Source organism: Diplotaxodon limnothrissa, linkage group LG17 (assembly GCF_057381915.1).
Source record: "Diplotaxodon limnothrissa isolate DT_005_m linkage group LG17, D_limnothrissa_male_GT1.1, whole genome shotgun sequence".
Taxonomy (NCBI): domain Eukaryota; kingdom Metazoa; phylum Chordata; class Actinopteri; order Cichliformes; family Cichlidae; genus Diplotaxodon; species Diplotaxodon limnothrissa.
Window position 1 is genome coordinate 8,015,058 of NC_140612.1, and position 11,952 is coordinate 8,027,009.

General features: G+C 41.6%; 1 protein-coding gene across 2 annotated transcripts; it reads left to right on the forward strand.

Annotated features, from left to right (window-relative positions):
• Positions 1 to 7,955: 7,955 nt before the first annotated feature.
• On the forward strand, positions 7,956 to 11,670 carry dmrt2b (doublesex and mab-3 related transcription factor 2b). 2 transcript variants are annotated; one of them, XM_085375990.1, is made up of 3 exons: positions 7,956 to 8,677; positions 9,776 to 9,878; positions 10,692 to 11,670. In XM_085375990.1, the coding sequence occupies exons 1-3, from the start codon at positions 8,300 to 8,302 to the stop codon at positions 11,540 to 11,542; spliced, it is 1,332 nt and encodes a 443-aa protein (XP_085232116.1). In that variant the 5' UTR covers positions 7,956 to 8,299; the 3' UTR covers positions 11,543 to 11,670. The 2 variants fall into 2 exon arrangements, with proteins under 2 accessions (XP_085232116.1, XP_085232117.1); XM_085375991.1 differs by having other exon boundaries at positions 7,956 to 8,656.
• Positions 11,671 to 11,952: the final 282 nt, after the last annotated feature.

Here is an 11,952-nt window from a genome sequence, read left to right on the forward strand (position 1 = left end):
GGCCTCAAGGGCTGGTGTCCTGCAGTTTTTAGATCACCCTGGGTCAACACACCTGAATCACATATTCATTACCAGGCCTCTGGAGAACTTCAGGATATGTTGAGGTGATCATTTAGCCATTTGAATCAGTTGTATTGGATCAAGGACACATCTAAAACCTGCAGGACACGAGGCCTAGAGTTACCCACCCCTGACTAATCTATTGATAAGAGAAATAGGGTGGACATAACATCATAGACTGGCCCATCAGTCCTCAAATAGCTTTTTAAGTCCATCAATACCTCGATTCTTTTTCTCTTATCCAATTCAGGGTCATGAGGTACACCCTGGACAGGTCACCAGGAATCATTCACACTTAGGGGGCCATTTTTATAAGCACCAATTCACCTAACCGCATGTCTTTGGACTGGGGGAGGGCACTAGAGAACCCACGCAAATGGGGAGAGAACATGCAAACTCCACACAGATGGTGGATTCAAACCCACAACCTTCTCGCTGTGAGGCAACAGTGCTGACCACCACACCACCATGCTACCCTTTGGAAGTGTTCTATAATATGACTGAAGGTGAGTATGAAGGCAAGCCATCACTCATCTTGGTGTTTGTGCTTCCGAGTGATGCTGCTTCTTGACCACGGTTCAACTTTTTCGAAGGGAAGGAATAAATCTAATCCTTTCTCAGTCTTGCCAGCCATGCCAGGCGGCTCTTGCAGAGAGTAAAGCCCGAGGCATAGATTATATCCTTTTCATCTGTTGCCAAAGTTTAAGACTTGAATAAAAACCACTTTGGGCCAGGTTAAAGGAGGCGATTTAAACAGCGCTGTCATGGGAAACTTCTCATTCTGGTTCTTGTTAATAAATGCTCCTGTTATCGTGGACTGAATATTAAAAAAAAGTCTCTAAATGACCTCATTGTGTCTAATAAGGTGACGTTCGAAGTACTTTTATTTAAGCAGGTGTTTGTTTCATCTTAACAGGCTTGACAAACTCAAATACTCTCTGAGGTGCAGGTTAAACCTCCCTTGAAAAAAACTGTCGGCTTAATGGCCCCTGCCTTTTGCTGATAACCGCTGAGGCGTCTCCTGCTCTTTGGAAGCAGGTGGATAAAACAGCTAAAGCCTTTGTGTAAAGGCACCGTGAAACATAGCCCAGTGTCTTTTTTTATTTTGTTCTTTGAAGTGAATTGACATTCAGCTCAGGATTTTGTTTGAGCATGCACATTCCCTCCCAAACTCCTCTGTTTTTAAAATTTTCCTTCTTTAAACTTCAGCACGTTATTTAAAGTCGGAGCCGCCCTCTCGTCCTTGAAAGCGACTTACAGGTCGTCTGTCTTTCGCGTTTCGTTTGAATTCCCTCTACAAGCTGATTGAGGGTGTCAGTCATAGAGGGAGAGGACAGGCTGGCAGGTCGAATGGTGGGAGCCAAGGAGTCTGTCAAACTCCATTGCTGCTATGAAAATGGAACCAGAAGAGCACAACTCTCAGTACAACCGCAGGACACTTTAGAGAGTGCATGGAGGAGGAGGAGGGCATGTGACTGGAATGCCAGAGCACCATGTCACAGCTGATGACAGTCAATTTTTCTGAAAGTCAAGGGGCTTTGAGAAGCGCACTCCATTGCAGGCAGCAGCAGAGCTGATGGTATTAATAAGGGGAGCACTTACCTGTTTTCCAGGGACATACCGTACCACAGCGTGCATGTCCCACCAATTATCTACCAAGCAACTGTGCCCTTTAACCCATCTATCCATTTCTGGTCTGTTCTCATCTCCCAGAAAATTTAGAGCTTTTGTGTAGCAGAGGTAGCAATGTTGTGTTTTATCCATGGAAAAAAATTTAAAAAAGAAAAAAATTAGAAGGTTTGTGCTACAGTATAACATTTTGTGAGTTCGATATATGGTACTAAGATTTCAAAGAAGTTGTTGCAGCGTCCTTCTTCTTCTTCTGCTCTCAAGATTTGGTTTCATTCAATACATGAAGACAGTCTCTTCCTGCTTTGAACACAAAACATTTAAAATATTATGTATGATCCATGCTCATATGCATCATTTGGTGCTTTTAGAGATTTCTATTCAAAGAAATCTCTGTGCTGAAATGTTATATTAAACTTTATGGGCGGATCTCTGTGGTCCAGGCCTGACCAATAAAGTCACTGTGATTCCTCAGCTTATTGTGATGCATTTTAACCATAAGTTACACTAATTTACACAGTTTGATAATAAAAAATGTAATCGCCCATATCACCAGTAGGTTATTGCAGTATGAGCTCAGTTTATTCAGTTCACAGTATTTTAGTGCTTCTGCAGCAATGAGAGTAACCAACATGACTGAGGAGGACACAGAGCGGTTGGGCCTGTGCAGGTCAGACTTTGGGAAGTACCCCTTGTGTATCTTAGAAACTAAAAAGAGGTCATTAGACAGCTACTCAAAAATTGCAAAACAAATGGAAAAGTTTTGAGCATATTGTAGCTGTTCAAATGCATTGTCAGTTCACTGATTAACTTCTGTACCTAGAGAAAACGTCTCTCTTGCTTTGCCTCTGCAGTCTAAGAGTATGGTTTTGTACTTTAATCACTGAAGCTACATTTATCTGAGTGTATTAGTCTAGCATTGTTTATTTATTTTTAAGTAGGTTGGCAAAGTGACTTAAGTTGAAAAAAATGGTTGTCCATCTGATTCATATGGTCTGCTGCTCTCACTGTAAGAGCGAACATTTCAAATATGTAAAAAATTGCCCATTTTGGGGGGATGTTCTATAACTGCTGCTGTTTTTGTTATTCCTTCATTTTCAGATATGTAAAATATGTCATTCTTGTCAAAGGTGTAGCAGCTAGTATGTGTATTCACATGATGGTGAAGTCAGGGAAAAAAAAGAATATATCAGAAGAATACTTGCTGAATTTTGTGCAACATTCAGAAGAACCAAAGAGCTTATTGTAATGTATTCCCCTGTATTGTTTTGACATTTTATCTTATTTGCTTGATCTTTTTCTTAGACTTATCAATTAAGTGGCACATCACATGAAACATTTATGCAGTTTTCACAGTTTTCATTTATTTTCCTTTTGAAGAAACCTACTTCAGTTTTTTGAAAGCCACTTGGACACCAGCAGTTCCCCCGAGTGCTGCGGCCTCTAGGGACCAGCTTTCTTTGATATGACCTTCCTTTTGTTCTTTGTGAGCTTTCTTTGATACACATGGGGTCACCATGGCTGATGCTTTTTATCTCACATAGATGTGTATAATCACTTGATGCACAGTGCATCATTTTACGGCCTTATTCTGAAATGAATTCAATTCATTTTTTACCTCAACCCTTTTCACACAAAAGCCCATAATGACAAAGTGAAAAAATTGCTTGAAATTCTCGCAAATTTATTAAAAATAAAAAACTGAAATATAACATTTACACAAGTATTTATAAACTGAGCTCAGTTGTAGACACCCTACAAGCTTGGCACGTCTATTTTTGGCCAATTTCTCCTACGCAGAACCTCTCGAGCTACATCAGGTTGGATAGGGAGCATCAATGCACAGACATTTCCAAAGATCTTCAGTTAGATTCAAATCTGGCTGGTCCACTCAAGAACATTCACAGAGTGGTCTTAAAGTCACTCCTTTGTTATCTGGGCTGTGTGCTTAGGGCTGTTGTCCTGTTGGAAGATGACCCTTTACCAGAGCCCAAGTTCCAGAATGCTCTGGAGCAGGTTATCATCAAGGATGTTTCTGTACATACATCTTTCCCTCAGCCCTCACTGGTCTCTGAGTTCCTGCTCCCAAAAACATCCCCACAGCACGATGCTGCCACCACCATGCTTCACTGTAGGGATGGTATTGGCCAGGTGATGTGTGGTGCCTTGTTTCCTTGAGATGTGATGTTTGGCATTCAAGCCAAAGAGTTCAATTTTTGTTTCATCACACCAGAGAATTTCGTTTCTTATGGTCTGAGAGTCCTTCAGGTGCCTTTTGGCAAACTCCAGGTGGGATGTCGTGTGCTTTTTGCTGAGGAGTGGCTTCCGTCTGCCCACTCTACCATACAGGCCTGATTGGCCGAGTGCTGCAGAAACAGTTGTCCTGCTGGAAGGTTCTCCTCTCCACCAGACAATGTTGGAGCTGTCAGAGTGACCATCATGTTCTCGGTCACCCTTCTATCATGTTTGTTCAGTATGGTCGGTTGACCATCTCTGGGGAAAAGTCCAAATGATTCCTAACATTTTTACAGATGATGGAGGTCAGTCACTGTATTTGTTGGGAACTTTACAATACTGCATATATTTTTCTGCGCCTTTCCCCAGATCTGTGCCTTGATACAATGCTAGCTTGGAAATCTGCGGCCCATTCCTTGGATTTTATGGCTTGGTTTGGGCTCTGACATGCACTGTCAGCTATGGTACTTATTAGGGGTGCAACGATACACAAAATTCACGGTTCGGTTCGATACTTTGGTGTCACGGTTCGATATTTTTTCGATACAAAAAAATGTTCATGCATTTTTAATTTGTCATTTATTAAAATTATAAATATATATTTTAACTCAAAAGTACAGTTTTTAAATTTAACCCTAACCCTTGTGCGTGTTTTTTATTTTGACAGCGAATGCGCACCTGCGGACCACTTATGTGCAGCCCTGGTTATTTAGCTCATCATATCGCAGCCACAGAAATTCTTTTGTCCATGAAACCATAAAGCTGCACTTTCTTTTTGCCTTATAGTCTGATTTGTCATAACTTCTCCGTTTTGTGGTAAGCTTTTCTTTGGCTGTCACTTCTTCACCCTGACCTGTCTTATTTGGCTCAGCAGAACTGAAATGCTTTTACACGCTCACTCACATAAGCTCAGCGATTCTCTGCGCGATCAACCTCTCACATGTTTAAGCTTGCTGCGGGAGATTTCACTTGTCATGTTTGCATAGTAAGCTAACGATTGATAAGACGATGTCAGAGGAATTGGTGCACAAATTATCATCACTCACAGATCAGTGCTGTCGCTCTCTATACACAGTTCGCATGATTGCAAAGTGAAAGCAAAAAAACAAGCGCAAATTCAAACGCGACTTCAATATGTCACATATTGACAGTGGCTCACCGATGCCAATGACATAATTACCCAGCTACATTTCTGAAAGAATGCAAAAGCATTGACATATATTTTTCCTACAATAGCCCGACGGGCAGGGAAGAGAAAGATTTTGGTAGCCCGACTGAAAAAAATCGCTAGCTCCAGGACGTCGGGCTAGCGATATTGCAAGCCCTGTATCTGATTGAGGAATCACTCATCTTTGGAAAAGAGAGTTTATTACAGAGAAATGGCTCTTTCCAAAATAAAAGCTATACTATCCGCTTCTTCTGGGCTATATTCTCAGCAGCATAAGGAGAATCATGTGCTAACAGCTGTCTAAATGACTCGGCTAAAGTTAGTAGCATGCTTGCTTTTTTTTGTCTGCTTCCACTTGTCTTTGCACTAGGATGATGTCGGCGTAAATGTGCAGTCATATTCGTTGTGTTCCCACTAGTGCTTTCAGGTTAATCTCGTTGAAATGACCTTAACACCACAACACGGCAAATCTCCGTTAACGAGCTACCGCCGATCGCTCCGTGCATGGGGCTAGACAGCCAACACGTTAACGAGCTAACTGCGCTAACACACTAGTTCACACCAATGTAATTGAGCATTGCATGGCACATCCAACATACTGTTTTACTTTAGTCCATGACTCGCTTACCTTCAGGGTCATACGTCACATGAAAACCAAAATAATTCCAAACGCCAGATCTGAATGAGGTTCAATTTGCCTGTTGCAAGTAGAGCTTAACTTCTGTCTCGCTAGCTTGCCCTGCGCTCTTCCTTCTGACTATGCTGTCTGTGTTGAGCGCTCAGTGGATCTGCGCTCGACAGTGCAGCCTAGGCGGAGTAGTCGAACACAGATTCACTGAGCGCTCAACACAGACAGCATCGTCAGAAGGAAAATTGATAAAATAAATTACAAATGTTGTATTGTTCGATACATATGCGTACCGAACCGAAAGCACTGTATCGAACGGTTCAATATCGATACGAATATCGTTGCACCCCTAGTACTTATATAGACAGCTGTGTGGCTTTCCAAACCATCTCCAATACACTGATTTTATCACAGGTGGATTTCAGTCAAATTGTAAAAACATGTGTCAAGTGATCATTGGAAACAGGATGCACCTGAGCTCAATTTTGAGTGTCATGGTAAAAGTTGTGACTTATGTACATCTTATATTTTTGTTTTTTAATAAATGTAAAGTGATTTATTGCTTATTGATGTATTGTGCATAGTCAAATGTCAATTATTGTCAAATATTTCACTATTTTGGGAACAACATGTCTTTTAAAAGGTGCTGATGGACTGAAAAATATGTTTATGACTTACTGTAACACATTTGTCCACTGTGGCTGAGCTCCAGATTGCTGCTTATTGACACGACAAAATGTTAGATCATCACAATGTCTGCTGCAGTCCTACATTTTTGTTATTAAATATTTGATTTTCCTATGTTGGGCTCAGGTGGCTCTTACCAGTAGCTTTATCATCTGATCTTTTGGCCCTTTATGAGCTCACAACTACAATCTCCTGACTGAGCACATCTGGCTTTGTCTAAATCTAGAATCAAGACCAAAGATGACTGGCCCTTTCCCATCTGAAACGCTGAGATTAAGACATGGCATGGAAAAAAAAATCTACTTATATTTTGAATTTTTGAATATCTATCTATCTATCTATCTATCTATCTATCTATCTATCTATCTATCTATCTATCTATCTATCTATCTATCTATCTATCTGAGAGAGAGAGAGATTTTTAAGAGAATTTAAAAATTGTCATTGTCAGCTGATGCAGAGACAACAAAGATGTCAAATGACCAAGAAATTCCAAAATTGCCCCGGGTGTAATTGCAGAGCGCCTCCAGTAGGGAGCAGGCTTTTCATAGCATTTTAGCAGAGTGTGTGGTACCCATGCAGACAAGGAGCTCTTTTCAAACTGAGCGCTAAATCAGAGGAAGGAGGCGCTCCAGCTTTCATTTAAATCATGCACTATTCGTGACAACTCATTGGCAAATGCAACAGCATTTACTGATGTTGACATCATAATAAAATATACGAAACCATATTAATTCTCAAAAATATGACAATGAGATTAATTTCCCCTCGTTAAACCAATGTTAAAACACTTATCTACACATTTACTCAACCCTTACTGAGAGGGAATATTTTTGCATTAAATTTTTTTTAATTTTAGATTATTCTGATTTAGAGTCAGAAATGGTAAATGAGCCTAACATCAAGAGAACCATTAAATCATTGAATTATTTTTATGAATAAATGTGAATATGAAGATGACTCCTTGGTAATATGAAAATGTCATTCTTCTTGTTTCACTCTCTCAGCCTACTCTCCCGGAGGCGCGTGCGCAATTAGCCCATATTGTAGAAGTCTGGTGAAACATAACAGCTTCCACATGCACCACTAACTGCACGTGACCTTATTGTATATTTTATATTAAATCCACCACCTAACCCATCTATATGTTAGAATTTACTAATGAAAGGCGTCGGACATTTATGCTAAAAAAACATATTTTCCGGACATAAACTGAGATCTTGCGCCGAGCGGCAAGATGCTCAAGATGATCAGGCAAGTTGCCAAAATCTCTCCTGAAAGATGAGAACAGCTTGGAAGGTGGGCAGGGCAGGGCAGGTATAGGCGTTTATAGGGAGAGGGAAACGCTTTTGCTGTAGATTGGGCTTCCCCGAAATCTTTGCGGATGAGTCCCGCGCCAGGAGCTCGGCATTGTGGCCTGGTCTCCTCTCTGCTTCTTCTTGGAAACGGCGTCAGAGAGCAGCTGAGCAAAGGCTTAACATTTCAAACGTCTGGCGGTAGGCTGTAAAGTTTCCACCCCGAAAACAGTGTCATGCGGCAGTAGCAGTAGGGTTGGTGCAGGACACCTCGGCACATGCCTTGGTGCTGTAGGAATGAGTTTTCTGTAAAGCTTTGCGCACAGCCACTCCAAACCAGGGGCCTCGTTTTTTTTCTCTCTCTCTTTTTTGTTTGCTCGTTTAGGAAGGAGCTGTTCTGTTTCTGTTTACGTGTAATTCTCCTGATTGAATTGTTACATATATATTGGAAGATTTCTATTTAAACACCATCCTGTTGAAACTGAGCTGCATTGTATTGTGCCTCGAGAATCCTGTTTAACCATTTGCGTAAAGGTTAACTCAGTCAAGCACCAGGAAAGCAGATTCGCAGCGGAACTCCCTCAGTATTAGTCATAGATGTCCGCTCAGCTGGGAGGAGGCCTGCAGCCGGAGACCACAGTAAAACTTGAGGAACTAAAATCTGAAGAAGTTTTTGATGTGACAAGGCCTGACGGATGTCCCCGGGATAGAGGAGAAAATAAAGTGGTTCTGTTCCCGGAGGGACAGCAGCAGCAGCCCCAGATGAAGCCGCGCAAGATGACTCGCAGTCCAAAATGCGCCCGCTGTCGAAACCACGGCGTCGTTTCTTGTCTGAAAGGCCACAAACGCTTTTGCCGCTGGAGGGACTGCCGCTGTGCCTGCTGCCTGCTGGTGGTGGAGCGCCAGCGCGTCATGGCGGCGCAGGTCGCTCTCAGACGGCAGCAGGCTGCGGAGGTGAGACGAGCACAGGGGCAGGTCAGTGAAAGAAGAAAGATAGGGGGGGCAACCAAAAACAAATAAAACAAACAAACAAACAAAAACGTATCCATGGCATCCTGTAGATGATTATTATGGAGCAAGTACGCACAGTGTATGGTTGATGAAAGGGCAAAATCAGTAGGAAAGCTCCCCAAAAATTGGTTCTGATCGTCTGGACTAGAAAAGCTGAGGATGAGTCTGAGGCAGTGAGGGTGACAACACGTTTTAATATCACCTTTGGATAAGCGTCCCTGTATCTGTTTCTATAGAAACACAAGGGGCATATAATACATTTTATTAAGTCGTTTAGAAAAAAACAGTTCAGTCTGTGTTGTAGAGATAGCACTACTGCTTACTTTTTCACTCGATACAATAATTATATATCGAGCAAGGGACAACTTTTTAAAATCTCGATGAACGTGCAGAACTATATCTTTTATATTTTAAATGCTTACATTGTTTTCATGTAACAGCATTTATATGCTCAAATTTGAAACATTTAAGCCCTGTTTTGTTTCTAATTTGAATGAGTGGTTTGAGCTTTAAAGAGAGAGCGTCAAGTGCTCATTAGGATGACAGAAAAGAAATATAAGAAACCAGCTCAGTGGGTTATATCACAAATAAAAAGAAAAGTGCAGAAATGAAAAGAAGCAAATGAGGTAATATAATGATAATAATAATAAAATCCCATAGAATAATGAGTGCCTTACTTTGCTAATTTGGCATTTATAGGGAAAATTATGTTGATTTTATTACTGCAGACAAAATTCTAAATCCTCCTTAAAAAAATCAGTTTAAACTAATTATATACATATGGTATAATAATGGATTTTATAAATAGCAGCTATAGATACAACTGGGTACTTGAGTGCTTCTTTGCGCAAAATAGCATACCAATTCCACATAGTTAGCAATCCTAGTAATAGCAGTAATGCTGGAGTTAAAAGGGCAAATTCTCTCTGTCTTTAGTTTTAATCCCAGAGATTCTCCTTGCCTCTTACATCATGTACTATTTTCCTTTAATTACCTTGTGAACGTCTGACTGTAAGATAATTGTGTCCAAATGTCTTATTCCCATTCATATGTTTCTCTCAGGGCAAGAAGGGGGTCAGGTGTGCAGCTCCACTGCGCAGAACGGCATATCAGTGTTACACCAGAGCGGCCGAGTCGAGCATCGTGGCCAAGAGCATCCTGCAGGGTGAAGTTTAATTAGCGTCTCCTTTATCGCGTCTTGCTTTATTCCCAGCTTTTCATGTTCTGTACATGAATGAATCTTTACGTGTAGACAACTTCTGCTTTTGATTTAATGATATTTAGGTTCATGCAACATCATAAATTAAGCTTTCCATGGAGCATATCATCATTCACCTGCTCTGTGCTGACATGGTAAAGCTTTTGAACGTCCTGTCAAAGCTGGAAGAGAAATAAAATTGTGCAGACGTAGTTTCCCTGTAGGTTTCCTCCAGCTTTAACTAGTAGAAACTCAATTTTAACTCTAACTGGCATTGTGGGAAACAGCTTTTTCCCCCAAATAAATGTATATTTGTCCCCAAATGGTGACAGTGACCTTCTCAGTGACATTTGCAGCCCCTGTGTAGAAACGTGTAATTGCATTAGCATTTGCAGGTCCTTTTGTAGTCAGTGTGCCACGGGTATTCCTTCTTAGTTTGGCTAGACACACTTCATTTATCCAAACAAACCCCCCATCATCGAGACGTCACTATTTCATAACAACAGGCCATTATTGTAATACACTGTGTGCATTATTACCTGCTGGCTTGCAGTCAAGACTTGCTGGAGGCTTTGTCTTCTTTATAGCCCTCTCTGTCTTCCCTGCGCTCTCAGTAAAGCAACAGTGACGCGGCTAACCAACTGCATTATTAAAATAATAAACAACAAAGTGCTCAGACATAAACACAGCAATTAATTGGTCGGAGCAATATCATTATCCATAAATTGACTGCATAAACAAATGTGTAATGGCAATATGTGGCTTTGCTCCCACGTTCAGGGATCAAACCTGCTGTGCCTCCAGAGGACGACACCCCTTGCTGGTCGAAGCAGACGCAACGTGACCAAACACACTTTATGTGCCCCTCCATCAGCGCCCGGATGAGGAAGAGACGAGCGTTTGCAGACAAAGAGCTGGAAAATGTGATGCTGGAGCATGAACTGAGACAGAGGGAGCTGCAGAACGACCTTTTCCCCCCCTCGGCCCTCCTTCCTATGCTTCACCCTCCCCCCTTGCCCATCTCCCCTGGTCTCCACTGCTGCCCACCCAGCAAGGATCCCACAACTGAAGGGCAATCTAGCTATGTGCCCCTGTGCAGATACAAGCCCTTTTATGAGTGTGACTTCCAGCTTTATCAGTTTTTTCCCCTGAAGAGCAGGTACTCCACAGGAAATGACTATAATGACTTCTTGTTATGTCAGAGCTCCCAGCAAAGCAGGCAGGAGAAGGAGGTGCAGAATGGATGGAAAGACAGCGAGAAGACAAAACAAGCAGAGGTCATTCCTTCGACATCCATACAAAGACTCCGAAATGATGGCAAGGCCATGTCATGTGCTATTCCTGTCAAATCCCCCCCAAAACGAGCAGAAATAATGGACTCAAATGGCTCTTCAACAGTCACACTTGCTATTTCTGCATCAGATCAGAGTGTCCTGGGTCAGCCAGACATCAGCGCACCCAGCAGGACTTTTGATCCCAGACCTTTGACAGCTAAGAGCTGGAGCTCAGACACTCCTGCCGCCCAGGCAGCTCCTCATGCCGACTCTGTTAAGAGCCCTCACGGCGGCTCAATCAGGACTCCGGCTGTGAGGCCATTACCTTTTTCTGTAGAGGCTTTGCTGAGGGCCTGACAGACAACTGCAAGCAGAGTATAGTGCATACTTTATTATGCACAACCCAACCTGAACTGTCTGAATATAATTACAAAAATTGATTTTATGGTACAGGTTTGGAAACGCTATTCTGTAAAGTGCCAAAAGTGAGAGATTTTTTTAAAAACTATTTCTATAGAGTAAAATCACAGTGTTTGTGTTTTTTATTTCCATGAAAAGTTATTTTACTATATTTTATCTATTGAAAAAAGTAAAGCTAAAAGATATGTATATGTGCTACAATACCATATTTGTATTTCCATTCTGGGCTAATTACATCTTGCACCATGCATACTTTGAAAAAGTGTTTTCTTTTTTTATCATCCCATGTCAGTAGTGCCATAAAAATCTACTGAACCACTCTGTCTGGACTGTCTTTCATCAGTCAC

What these genes read in the sequence shown, in the direction of transcription:
- dmrt2b (XM_085375990.1), top strand. Translation starts at nt 8,300, where the DNA reads ATGTCCGCTCAGCTGGGAGGAGGCCTGCAGCCGGAGACCACAGTAAAA. An exon ending in TGAGACGAGCACAGGGGCAG is followed by an intron (nt 8,678 to 9,775) that starts GTCAGTGAAAGA and finishes TGTTTCTCTCAG; the next exon opens with GGCAAGAAGGGGGTCAGGTG. An exon ending in GGCCAAGAGCATCCTGCAGG is followed by an intron (nt 9,879 to 10,691) that starts GTGAAGTTTAAT and finishes TCCCACGTTCAG; the next exon opens with GGATCAAACCTGCTGTGCCT.